Here is a 12,662-nt window from a genome sequence, read left to right as displayed (position 1 = left end):
ACCTCTCCTCTTTGCACTGTTTCATTTTCAGCCCATCTAGTACCCACTTATCGCTTCTTAAACCTCCTGTACCTTCTGATGCTGCCATGATGCTCTTTTGTTCCAACTCTGAATTCTGATTGTTGACGCTTACCTGACGGGAGCTTTCGCCGCACAACTTGCACTGATGAACCATGATCAGAGCAAACCATTAACGGTACATGATTGTTCGATTCTGACAGCAGTGATCTTCGCCTCTGTCTGTATGCTTTGCATGGATTTAATAGAGTGGAGTCTCTCCGTGCTGAAAATGCATTGCAGACACACGCGCACACATTTTCGAAATAAATATGTAACTAAATGTCAATCTTGCCATGTTTGTATCATAATACAATCTGTGGTTTTATCTATTATGTCTTTATGTCAAATAAGAAGAAGTATTTAAAAATGTTTTATTGATCAATAAAGGTTATTCCTGTTTCGTCATCAGCACATTTGTTTGTCTTTTTTCAAACAGAGATACTTAAGCAATGTATTTGCTGTTAGAACCCCCAAGAGCTTGTGCGTATAAGATTCCAAATGATCCATGGGTCTGAATGTGAGTAGTTTGTCTATGTGCCTTGTGATTGCCTGATGACCAGTCCAGGGTGGAATATGCTCCAGTTTCCGACTTCCTTCATTGCACGACCCCCGAGCCCCTTGCTCTTCTGTGGCCCTCCCGCCACTTTCAGAAATTCCTTTTTGAAAGACTCGATTCCAGTTGGAGAACTTCATTGCTATGATGCCACGAGTGCAATGTAACGTGACATATTTCCGTTTTTTTTTAAGTCATTCATTCTCAGGTTCTTGAATCTTAACGCAAAACAGCCGCAAAGCTGACGACCGCACTGCAAGCAAGTCTTCTTTTGCGTTCTTTGTCCCGGTCGGCCTTCTCTTTATTGGCCACTTGTGAGGAAATAGAGATATGTTTCTCTACACTATACTGACGAACAATCAGTCATGAATGCAAATCATACTGTTGGCATTCTCTGGGTGGATGTAAAGTATGCATGTATTTGACGCCTGATTGGATTGTGCTACACCTTTAAATTGTAGTGTATTTTACTTGTTGTTCAAATAAGAATTTTGTGTATTTGCACTATATAACCATAATTAAGTTATCAAAATAAAATTACATAATGTGACTGGCTGTCTTGATTATCTGTGCCATCCCATTGGCTGACGACCGGTCAAGGCTTTTCACCGCCTATCATCCAAAGTCAGCTCGGAAAGAATTCATCTCACCTGCAACCCTAATGCGGGTGCGTACTGTAAAGCAAAAACCCCAAAAAGACGGCAATGAAAAAAAATGGAATTTGCCTGTGAATACTGGCCCTAATAAAACAAGGAAAGTTGTTTTTTATAAGTGTATGTGAGAACATAATCACAAGACGTTCAATTACTGTGCTATTTTTTTAAAACAAAAATCAGAATTGCGCAAAATAGCGCAGTCTTGACTCTAATAAAAACTTGTTGAAACGTCACGACATACACGTTCGCTATTGGCTGCCGAACTTCCGTGTTTTCTCAGCACAACATGGAACAAGAACCCTGGAACAAGACAAATGTTCCCTTTCCCGGTGCTGTTTCCAGTGTTCGTGTAATCTTTACTTCAAAAACAGGTTAGACGTGTTATTCGCATACTATTTTTTGGTGTACTGTAAGTCAAAACAAGCTTTAAAAGCCGCCTGTGTGGATGTGTGTAGCGCACGTGGGGCACATCTACTGTGTGCGTGCCGTGAAATAAGAAATGTTGTTTGCTGTTTCCAGGCGTGATTGTGAAAAACTTGATGACGGAGAACGACAAAGTCCTCAAAGTACTTCGGAGTACCTTTCTTCAGACGGAAGTTCGAATTCTGTACGACTTGCTGTACAATCTCAACAACAGCGCGAGAGGCAACAAAACCTTTCGCGTGCTAAAGCAGGCGAGGATGCAATCTAACGCGTGTGATAGTGGTGGGCGAGTCCAATGTGAACTGTGCATTTTCATGCGTCTGATTTATGGCATCCAGGTGGAACAGTGCGTTAACAGGCTGAAGGAGATGAAGCTGGACGTCGCTCTGCAGAGTCTGACGGATTTGTGTCCCAATACGATTCAAAGGTTGGCACAACACTTTACTCGCCTCACCCGTGCAGAAAAGTGGTATTGAAAGAAAGCTGTAGGATGTCAGAGAGGACGTTTATAGCCAGCATAATAATGTCATGTTGCCGTGCCGAAATACTAACTGTGTTCACGGCTCTGTCATTAATTGCAATGGGGAAATCTGATTTGGGCATGGTCACGGTGCAAATGAAACTCTTGAGTCGTTGTGTCTCCTTTCAGTGGGCTGAGCGTTGAGGCGGGCGAGGGGGATCTTCCCAGCCAAGCCGCGCTGGAGTGGCAATGTCTCAAAGTGCTGGGAGCCGCGCAACTGATGAGCTGCGCATTGAAACGCTGTCGCAGAGCTTTTGTGTATCCTTCCTGCAGATGCGCCGCTCGATAGGCCGAGATGAAACATCAAGCGCTTCTCGACTCTGTGTCACCACCTTCCCTTAAACATTTGCCTCAGCTTATCCAAGCAGCACATGAAGCGTGAGTTTATCGTCTTGAATATGGTGATAACCAGCATGCTCAGTCGCTTCTGGTGAGTCACCCCCACTTGTTCCAGCGAAATGCTTCCAGTTCATTTGATGGCAGGATGATTTGCGTCAATTAACCAGCATTTGTCCACGGTTGTTTGTTGGCCACCAGGGTTATTTTCCGAGGAATCCTGGCCTGCTTGTCCACTCTCTACCAGCATCTCTTGGCGCTGCGGGCAGAAGTAGCCCATGCTCGGCCAATGCCCTTCCTCACAAACTTCACCCTGCCCGTTGATATGGCTGACTTCCTCGACCCTTCTGATGCAGCTTTACTGGCCGTGAAACCAAAATCGGGACTCCACGTGACAGCTCACGTGGCAAAGGAGAAGAGACAGAAGGCTCCTGTCAAAGGGAACTGCCAGGGGAGGATGAAGAAGGTTAAAGAAGACCTGGGAGTTGCTGTGCAAAGAGGTGAGATACGTGTGGATTTGATATCTATGAATTTTATCTGATTTATTGTTGGACGCAGTGATGACCAAAAATAAAACGGAAGTCAGTACTGTACGAACTTGTGCCATTGCTACCGGTGCTCTATAGATGGCAGTATCGAGCAACAGCTGGTGGAGATGTTTTTGTTCTCTTTTTACAAACTGCAAACAGGGTCTGACATATGTGAAAATCTGTTCATGCCGGTAAAAAAAAAGGCAAAACTTTTAAGTCATGATTATAAGGTACTAAATCATTATAATCAGAAATTACAAGGCGCCAACCGGTAAATATCTCATCAATATCTTATTATTCTGACTCACTATGGTGTTTCCTGTCTAATCTCATATTTATGAAATAATATCCCATAATTTTGACTTGGGTCACAATGATGAGGGGGTTTTTTTTTTTTTTTTTTTTTGTACTTTGTATTTTTATACTTTTACTGCCGAAACAAGCTTCCATCTGTCTGAGCAATACAGATCATGACTAAAAATCCATCTGTCCACAATGTTGTGTGTGTGCAAGTTATTCTTATTGCTAACAAAGAAAAACAATTTCCCTAGCAAAAAAAAAAAAACATCACCTCCTACCACGTGCACTCTGCACTTTTTGCGGAGTTACTCACGATAGTGATAATGATTTTGAAAAAAAATCTATTGCAGAGCTGCTGTTGGACGCCAGCGCAACGCCTGCACAAACCGTTCGCAGGAGCCCAGCAAAGGTATGTAACCGGACAACAGTCAGTGTTTGCCGCCATGCGCGTGCTGCCGCTTCATATTGAATCGATTTCTCCTTCTGCTACTCCCAAAGAAAAAACAACAGTCTGAGAGGAAACGCGTGTTCCAGAGACACACCAGGCTAGCTGCTACGTTCAAAGACATGGCCTCCTGTCTGGACAAAATGATCCTGTGGTGCGCATCGCAGAAAATGAATCAAACGAAACGCCATTTAACCTTCCTGAGATTCAAGTGCCGGCAGATGAGAGGGGCCGAGGCCGCAGGTTACAAGTAAGCGCGACGATAGACAGCAACATGTCACTGGGCAGCGCATCAAGTTAAGTCGCGTGCATTTTCACTTGCAGCATGAAGAAGAAGTTGCCGGCGTTCAAACGAGAAGCTCGCCGGGCTTTCTGCGGTGTTCGAGGCCCGGGTCGGAAGCCCCGCCCCTCCGCCGCGTGCCGCCTGAAAAAACGCTTCTGGTCATTGAGGAGACAGTTTTTCCAATCTTCACAAATGAGAAATAACGCGACGAGGAGAGTCGAGCCAAAGACGCGTGTGACACCCACGCCGGCGAATGACGATTGGATCAGCAGAACAATAGGCAGGACAACAGCAGCGACGGTTCATCATGACAGCCAGGATGACATTGATGATATTTTTGCCTCTGTGGGTCTGTGATTGTTTTTAAATGCGCCCAGCCATCAAGTTCTTTGCCACTTCACCTGTGCAGGCTTGCAGGTGACCCATGACCTGCCAATCAATAACTCGCTGACACATTGAAATAGACAATCATTCACAAGACTCATTTTTAATCATCAAACCAGTGTAAAATCATGAAAAAAAAACTTTTTAAATTGCTTGAATATGAACTAAAAATCATCAGATCTCTGGAAATCACGTGTTCAATGAATCAAGTAAGTCTCTGAAGATTGTAATTCAGCGGCTTGGTGATGAAGTGCTGCCTCCACGGGGGAAAATGCAATCCACTCTTTCTTTGCACTGTCCCCTTGCATCATGGTCATAACATCTGCACTCGCCATTCCCTCCACCATGACCTTGGACCAATAACACATTTTTTCCAAAATGCATTTAGGAGATATCAAGTGTGTTTTTGCAACATTTTGAAACAAAAATTGAACTTCCTGGCCGTACTACAAACACCGCAACAAAAAAATGCTTTGTCGACAACCGAGCATGTTGGAAGCAGCAGCAGCATGAATGGATGCGGCAAATATAAGACGTGCTTCAGCGTGAACCACTTTGTCACGGCGATACATTCTTTTTGTGTACTGTATATGTTCGTGATTATTGGACATGTGATGCTGACAGAAATGAATAATTTTTTTCATGGTCGCAGCGGTGTGCTGATTGACTCCCATTTAACATAAATTAGCAGGGCTGTGTCGACTTTTTATACTTAATGATTGAGCGCTCAACTTCAGTCTCCTGTTCACTATGTGGCAGTGTTGCGCTCCGCTTGGAAGGCAAAAAAGAAGAAGAAGAAGAAGAAGAAGAAGGGGCGCTGACTGTCGGCCGCTGGTGTTTGACTTCCGGAAGGTGGGGCTTTTGTTGCTTCAGCTTCGGTTTTTTTATTTTTTCTTTTTTTATTTTAGGGGAACCAATGCGTCGATATGGTCCCTTAACCCAAACTTCCAGATAGCATCGGCCCCAGGCGGAAATACACATCTTGCATTGGTGAGTTGAAAATGTTTGCCAAAGATGTTGGATTTGATTCAGATTTTGGTCGTTAGCTTCCCAGCTACCACTTTGGCTTGTGTTTGTACTACTTTGCTAATTAGTCACGGTCAAGTCTACTCACTTACTCTGCAACTTTCGCAATTATAACAGCGACTTGCCGATATGATTTTAGCAACGTCTTTTATCGCGAAACGTATGTTGTAAAAGCAGACCCGATAGTTTATCGTCAACTTCTCAGTTACCGTTGAGGCTAACGTAGCTGGCGTCGTTGACAAAAAGCCAGCGGGATGTCAAATGTACGCTGAAAGTCGAACTGAACTTAGGTACGCATTTGCGGCCGTCATTGCGAATTGTTTCCCCACCGAGGTGAATGTTTGGTGCTCAAAAGTTTTTTTTTTTCCTGCTGAGTCGGCGACACACCCAAGCGTCCTCTTGCTTTATGGAACTCATGTGATGTTCTTCTCCGTCCGCTGAATGATCAGTGAACTCCCATGATCATTCGTCGTAAATCGAAGTGAACCTACAATTCGCGTCCGTCGCGCGTAAGTATCAAATGTTAAGATCAGATCAAGGTTGCCCTCGTGCAATTTTTCGTTTCAATCGTCAAAATGTAACGTGTATAGCTCAGCGGGAGCAAACCATTTGGGAATGCAGGTTCCGACTTACGACATTTCGAGGATACGACGTTTCATTCGATTGTGTTAGCTTTATGGCCTACAAGTATTTTTTTTTTGGGGGGGGGGGGAGAAATACCTGCTGCAAATATGACAGCTATCGCGTTAGCGTAGGTCAGTGACAGACTTTAGTCAGAAATTCGGAACTCCGTCGTCAACTCAGGACCCCCCAATGGGAGGTTTCATGTACACAGTTGGCCAAGGTTGTTGTAAGTTGCCTGAAGTTCGCCTTCGGTGTGGGCAAAACAAAAGCCGACCATCCTGGCAAAATAAGGGAAGATTCCCACCTGGAGATTGGCGGTCTCCCATAGCCTGTTCCAACCTGTACGATTTAGCAGAAAGCCAAACACACGCGTGTTGGGAACATGGCTCCAAATAAAACATGGTCACTTTATTTGTTTAATCGCCTAAATCTGCTGTATCTCCTTTCGATTTTGGTCATCGAAGTGGTGCGAATGAAGCTTTTCTGGGCTTCTCGTGTTGCCAATCGAGACGCATTCAGAAAGACCTTCCTAACGCTGCTTGGAAAGCGAAGGGAGGGATTTCGGGGAGTACATACCAAGCTGTCATCGATTGTCTGTATTATGTCAACAGGCAGGGAAGTGCCGGTGGGGGCGGGGGGTTGTTTATCTTCACGAAGCTGTGCTGTGATGAGATTGTCATGACCCTCTTTTCCGCTGGCCAGCTTTTTCAAATACTTTTTTTCCCCCAGCTCGCAGTCCTGTGCGAAAGGGACCGAGGCGGGACGGGGTGTTGAAGGGAAAAACGCATTTTACACACAATCTAAACGAGGCTTAAGACCGTGATCCGACATTGCTGACGTCTTACCTCACAAGTAAAGTATGAATGTTCAAAACTTCCCACTGGCGCACTCCAAAGTCTTCCCAGAAGAGTGGACGATGTCACAACAGCAAAGGGAGGAGTCGCTCCATATTTTCTTCCCTTTGATGAAATCAGCCTTTGCAACGAGACGATCGGATGATTCATCCCAAAGAAATAGCGGGGAGACAACAACCGTCCGGCCTCGATGACTTATTCCTTGAGATAATCACGTTGGAGCAGATTTGAGCTTGTCGTCGTCGTCGTCAACGTATAAATGAACCAATTTGCAAATCGTTACTGATGCGACGAATCGCCGCTCGTCTGCCGATGATGTTGGAGAGAAACGCCAGTTAGGCACCTCGCACGCAAACGGTATACTTAGTCGGCAGTTGAAAGTGTGTTTTGCGGTCGCGAAAAAAGGCAAAGCGTTTCATGGGGTGAATGACGAACGGCATGTAAAACAACCGCTGACGTTCAACTCGAGTCATGCGGTGAGTCAGCCTCGCTCACAGCGCCTTTCAATCATTTATCTTAAAAAAAAAAAAAAAAACAAAAAAAAAACATCATTTTGTCGGTTGAGGTGTCACCAACGCAACAAATATTGCACCGCTTTTGGAAAAAATCCCCGTTTTCTCCGCCTTTTGGCTCAGAAACGGCTGTTTTTGGCGGGAAACTAAAGCCGGCGCCCGGTTCGATCAAAGACGCGTCTGTGTCCATCGCCCGGCATCGGCGCTGTCATTGGTATGCATCGAGGGGGCTGCCGTTGCTCCCTTTCCGCCTCGCCGCTTGAGAGCATCTTTACAAGGGAGGCTAATTTGCGCTTCATATTCGACGAGTTCGTCCGCGGGTGCTTGATCAGGCGAAGCGCCGAGCGCTATCTAAATAAAGATGGATCGTGTTGTACGTGATACTGTTTGAGATGAGACGGCGCCGTTTGGATCGAGACCATCAGAGCGCCTTTGCGATTTGGTTAACCGTCATCGGATTCAAAATCTCTCGACGTTTACGTCGGCTCGAATTCTCGTGGGGGCAGTGCGGTGACTCGCAAGGATGAGACGTTCCCCGTGGACGCGGACGGACGGCCCTTTCGCGGCCGAGAGGGCCTTTGACTTGTTGCTGCTGGGGACCAAGGGACAATTTAGCCGCGATGAACGGGTTGCGCTTTGATTGATGTGTTCGTAGTTGGCCGTTGTGGGCGTGATGGCGAAGTTCAACTGCTGGAAAAAAATCATCTCTTCTGCGGGACCCGGTTGTTGTCGCTGTCCTCTTTCATCACAGTCAACGGGGGGGGTCGCCACTCCTTGCATCCGCGCTAAAGTGGGAGGGAAGCCTGCCCCCTCGCGATGGAACCCCGTCGTCCACGTTGTACACTGTGATGTATTTTTCATGAGCGCGGCAGCCCAAGTGGTCTCAAGATCCCGAAGCCCCCTCCCCCATTCCCCCGCGCCGGCACGCAACAGAGCATCTTCGCGCAAATATGGGTCAAAGCTTCAAAAGCGTTTGCACTTTTGCCGTTGCTCGAACGGGCAGCGCAACACGTTTGGGAAAAGCTGCAAGCACTTTTGCTGAGTCGGCCAAAGCCGAACATCTGGTCTCGGACCTTTCCACTGTTGCCGGTACAAAATGTCTGCGCGCGCGCGTGGAAGCGGGTTGCGTTTGAATCATTTCGACCGGCATCCCTCACTCGCCGCCCCTCCCCCGACTCTCCCTCCCCCTCCGTGCGCAAATGCTGAGTAGGGCACATGTGGGCATCCTGTCCATCAAGCCTTTCACTGACCCGCTTTGTTCACAAAGGCAGGAAGGCCGCGCCGCGGCCTCGCTTCCCGCTCGGACGGCCGCAGAGGACGCTGCCACGCGTGCGCACTTTGCCTTTGTGTTGACCTCGTGATGCAAGTCGTGTGCGCCCACGTCTGCTTTTTGGACAATCGCGCCGAGGCTCGGCCATGAGTCGATTACGACGAGGGCGTTCGTAGCCCGTTCGATACCTTTTGCGTGTTCCGCAATTCCGACTCGTTGCGGACGTCATTCCATTGAGCGACTCTCATTTCTCGCCGGCAGGTTGCATCAGGAGTGCGGAGAAGTCTCGCGCGTGGGCGTGTCCGAGCCCCGGGCCGAAACCGCTCAAGACGATGGCGACGGGTAAAAGTAAAAACCAGAGTTCCCTGGCTCTGCACAAGGTGATCATGGTCGGCAGCGGCGGCGTGGGCAAGTCGGCGCTGACCTTGCAGTTTATGTATGACGAGGTAAGTGGGCTTTTCTTTGAATCGCCATCGAAAAGGGCTCGTTTGAACAAAATGGAACACTGGGCCGGCTCCCGCTGTCAATATTCCGCTCGTTTTCCGTGCGCTTTCGTTGTGCGTGTGTGACTTAACGTGCCCCCCCCCAACCCCTCCCACCACATTGTCTCACTATCTCCAAGTGAAGTGCGGTATATCACTCGAAGTGTTCGGAAGCTCTCGCCAGAGTTAAGCCGGTGGAAAAAAAAAACAATTAGCGAGTGCAATGAGATTTCTTTGTTGCTCCTCGGCGTTGGCAACTGTGCTGTTGTTTTTTTCCTCCTTCCCAATTTGCAGTTCATAACGGTCCCTCTGTTGTGGCATGCCATGTGAGAACGTCTCTTTCATATGAATCATCCCGATGCTCCATCTGAGCACTTAATATTGTTGTTTTCGTGCCCGTTGTTCCTCATTGAGGTTCACGTGACAAAATCACAACTTCCTCAGCGTTCTGTGAATTCAGGACGTTGAAGACAAATAAGGAAATGCATGCAAATTAATGATTCGACTTCACTCAATCGGGACTGGAACACGACCCAAAGAGTCACGACGATGACGACAAAAAAAAAAAAAAAAAAAAGATGCTCTCCTTATTTGACAACTCGATCACCTTCGGTTTTGATGAGGTGAGTCTATAAGCGCTCCAAGATGCTCTGTCATCTTTTCTCTCTTTTGTGACACCCACAGTAGATGGAACACGACAAACACTTTGGTCAATCGCAAGCAGTTTTTAATTGTTCACATTTCCAAAGATCCAACATGTTTGTTTGTTTGTGACACTGATGAGCTCATCCAGAAGTGACTCAATGCTGCCATCTGCTGGTCAGTTTTGGGGGGTTTTCATGGATTATTTTATGATGATGATATTTCCCAGCTGAAGCCCCTTTCCCGCTGAGGGGCCAAATTTTCTGAATGTTTGCAAATGTTGATTATTCTTCAGGGTTCCTTCTCGGTCGCGATCGTTTGTCATTCGCAAACAATTTTATGACAATACATTTTTATCCTAAGAGTGCTTTTAGTAACAGCTGTAGCTGAAGCGTAGCGCATCACAGAACATTGAACATCAAATAAAAGCCATAAAGCGGAACACATAACATAAAACCACGATACAATATAATCGCAAACAATTTTTCCTGTCGCCAAGACATTTTGAACATTCAGAATTTCTTGCCGACAACAGAAACTGTTTGCGAATGAAAGTCGACATTGTCTACCTTGGCAAACGCTCGCCAACCGTGGCCGCGCAGTGAGATACGAGCTGAAATCAGCCAATCAGAGTTGGCCAAGACTTTTCCCCGCCCACTCCAACAAAAGAACGTAATTGGCGGCCACTGATGTCGACGGCGGTCAGTAAGTTCGAGAACACGTCTGCTGGTCTCTTTTGAGTCTTAACGTGTCTGCGACGTGCGAAGGACGAAAAATCGGACACGATTTATCATTTTGCCCAAATTTGCAAAGACTGCATGACAGTTTTCCCTCGCGGAGGCAGCACTTCATCACCGAGCCGCTGAATTGCACTTGAAATCTCAAGAGGAAATCTCCCAACATGTGCTCGCCAGTTCGTGGAGGACTACGAGCCCACCAAGGCAGACAGCTACAGGAAGAAAGTGGTCCTGGACGGAGAGGAGGTCCAGATCGACATCCTGGACACGGCCGGCCAGGAGGACTACGCCGCCATCAGGGACAACTACTTTCGAAGCGGCGAGGGCTTCCTGCTCGTCTTCTCCATCACCGAGCACGAGTCATTCACGGCCACCGCCGAATTCAGGTGCCGGACCGGCCGCCCGTCGGGTTTTCATCTCGCGCTAAGGAAAGCGTAGCGCAACAAATGTCTGCGCATGCGCCCTCAGGGAGCAGATCCTGCGAGTGAAGGCGGAGGAGGACAAGATCCCTCTGCTGCTGGTGGGAAACAAGTCGGACCTGGAGGACCGTCGGCACGTGTCTGTGGACGAGGCCCGCGGCAAGGCCGAGGAGTGGGCCGTCCAGTACGTCGAGACGTCCGCCAAAACCAGGGCCAACGTCGATAAGGTACGCGCACGAGGCAACACGGAGAACCTGGGACTGGCCCTTTTTTTTTTTTTTTTTTTTTTTTTTTTATAAGGAGCTTGTGTGCTTTTGGTCTTCCGCTTTAGGTTTTCTTCGACCTGATGCGCGACATCCGGGAGAAGAAAATGTCAGAGAACAAGGATAAAAACGGAAAAGGCAAGAACAAGAAGAAGAAGAAGAGCTTCAAAGAGAGATGCTGTCTACTCTGAAATCCGCACGGACCTTTAATGACGCACAATCCTGACTGCAGAGTGTTTAAAAATTATTATTTTTTTGTCTTTCAATTCAAATGTACCCGTTTTCTAACCAGTGTGAGTTCAGTATGTCAACTAGTTAATTCCTGATTGATGCCATGTGGAGCTAAGTAAGCAAAGATCCTGACCGATGGAGCAAACTGCCAGTGACATTAGCTCTTCATTTTCGTCTCTGGAACTCAGAGATGCTGACTGCCGTTGATTCTGTCCATTGGCTGTCACAGTGCTTATGTTTTTTTTTTTTTTTCTTCTCAATCTTAATCTGCCTTATGGATTGTTTTCTTATTGTACTGCAAACTAACTCTAATGCTACTGGCTGTCACCGTAAAGCAAATTTACAGCACATCTAATATTGTCTTTTTAAACTGGATTTGTCCTTTTCTCACCACTGCAAAACAACTCGGTGAGACCGTACGTGGACAAACGTTCTTTCATTCAGTCACTTTTTTTTTTTTTTTTTAATAATATGATGATGCTCCTCTGATATTGATGTCATTTTGACCCACTTTCCAAAGTGCACATTTTACTGTCCGTTTCTGACGACAGCTTAGCTTTGGAGTGACTTTTTCCTCTTTGGAAGAACATGCACTACAGCAGATGTTCAGAGGTTGCCACTAAAAACGATTTCAGCAAGTATGTATTTTCAGTAAGTTCCTCTAAACTTTTGTTTTGGATGCCAATGTTTTAACGACGGGAAATACAACTTTTCTAACATTGTACCTGCCCTTCCTCAGTTAGCCACTTCTTTCCCCACTACTGTGACTTAAGTTTTATTTCTATCCTGTGAGCATTGCTGAATAAATGTTTTTATACATACTGGACATTCATTTCTTTCCAAACAGTTTCCTCCTCGACAATCATCAAGAATTTGATGCTTGGGTTTCTCACAAATAACCACAAAGGACTTAATGCTGTTGTGTGTCGTCATTTTGGGACCCTTTGCATCGTGTGACAAGTTTGAAGAAGATGCACTACGAGAGACCGATTCGGACAAAATCATTTTAAATCAAAACGGGCTTTATTAATAATTCTTTTCATGGAACGTTTGGGGGCCCTTGGAAATCTCACAACTCTGCCCCTGCCTGTACTGGGACAACATACTCAAAA

At 46.5% G+C, this 12,662-nt stretch overlaps 2 protein-coding genes across 2 annotated transcripts; both read left to right on the top strand.

The window, feature by feature from the left end:
- The first annotated feature begins 1,523 nt into the window (after positions 1-1,523).
- rmp64 (ribonuclease MRP subunit p64) lies at positions 1,524-5,137 on the top strand. Its single transcript, XM_019863909.1, has 9 exons — positions 1,524-1,640; positions 1,789-1,943; positions 2,031-2,119; positions 2,342-2,470; positions 2,568-2,642; positions 2,750-3,048; positions 3,729-3,787; positions 3,877-4,073; positions 4,148-5,137. Exons 1-9 carry the CDS (start codon positions 1,556-1,558, stop codon positions 4,461-4,463), a joined length of 1,404 nt encoding a protein of 467 aa, XP_019719468.1. The 5' UTR covers positions 1,524-1,555; the 3' UTR covers positions 4,464-5,137.
- A 168-nt stretch (positions 5,138-5,305) lies between these two features.
- ralba (v-ral simian leukemia viral oncogene homolog Ba (ras related)) lies at positions 5,306-12,376 on the top strand. Its single transcript, XM_019863910.1, has 5 exons — positions 5,306-5,480; positions 9,038-9,222; positions 10,815-11,023; positions 11,106-11,283; positions 11,388-12,376. Exons 2-5 carry the CDS (start codon positions 9,109-9,111, stop codon positions 11,508-11,510), a joined length of 624 nt encoding a protein of 207 aa, XP_019719469.1. The 5' UTR covers positions 5,306-5,480; positions 9,038-9,108; the 3' UTR covers positions 11,511-12,376.
- Positions 12,377-12,662: the final 286 nt, after the last annotated feature.

This window comes from Hippocampus comes, unplaced genomic scaffold (genome assembly GCF_001891065.2).
Source record: "Hippocampus comes isolate QL1 unplaced genomic scaffold, H_comes_QL1_v1.1 scaffold313, whole genome shotgun sequence".
NCBI classification, from domain to species: domain Eukaryota; kingdom Metazoa; phylum Chordata; class Actinopteri; order Syngnathiformes; family Syngnathidae; genus Hippocampus; species Hippocampus comes.
The sequence above is the reverse complement of the archived record's forward strand: the minus strand, read 5'-3'. Positions and strand labels throughout refer to the sequence as shown.

Bases quoted from the DNA above. Each gene is read 5' to 3' on its own strand.
- rmp64 (XM_019863909.1), top strand. From the start codon at position 1,556: ATGGAACAAGAACCCTGGAACAAGACAAATGTTCCCTTTCCCGGTGCT. The intron at 2,643-2,749 runs GTGAGTCACCCC...GTTGGCCACCAG, and splicing joins AGCATGCTCAGTCGCTTCTG to GGTTATTTTCCGAGGAATCC. The intron at 3,788-3,876 runs GTATGTAACCGG...CTACTCCCAAAG, and splicing joins TTCGCAGGAGCCCAGCAAAG to AAAAAACAACAGTCTGAGAG.
- ralba (XM_019863910.1), top strand. From the start codon at position 9,109: ATGGCGACGGGTAAAAGTAAAAACCAGAGTTCCCTGGCTCTGCACAAG. The intron at 9,223-10,814 runs GTAAGTGGGCTT...TGTGCTCGCCAG, and splicing joins TGCAGTTTATGTATGACGAG to TTCGTGGAGGACTACGAGCC. The intron at 11,024-11,105 runs GTGCCGGACCGG...ATGCGCCCTCAG, and splicing joins ACGGCCACCGCCGAATTCAG to GGAGCAGATCCTGCGAGTGA.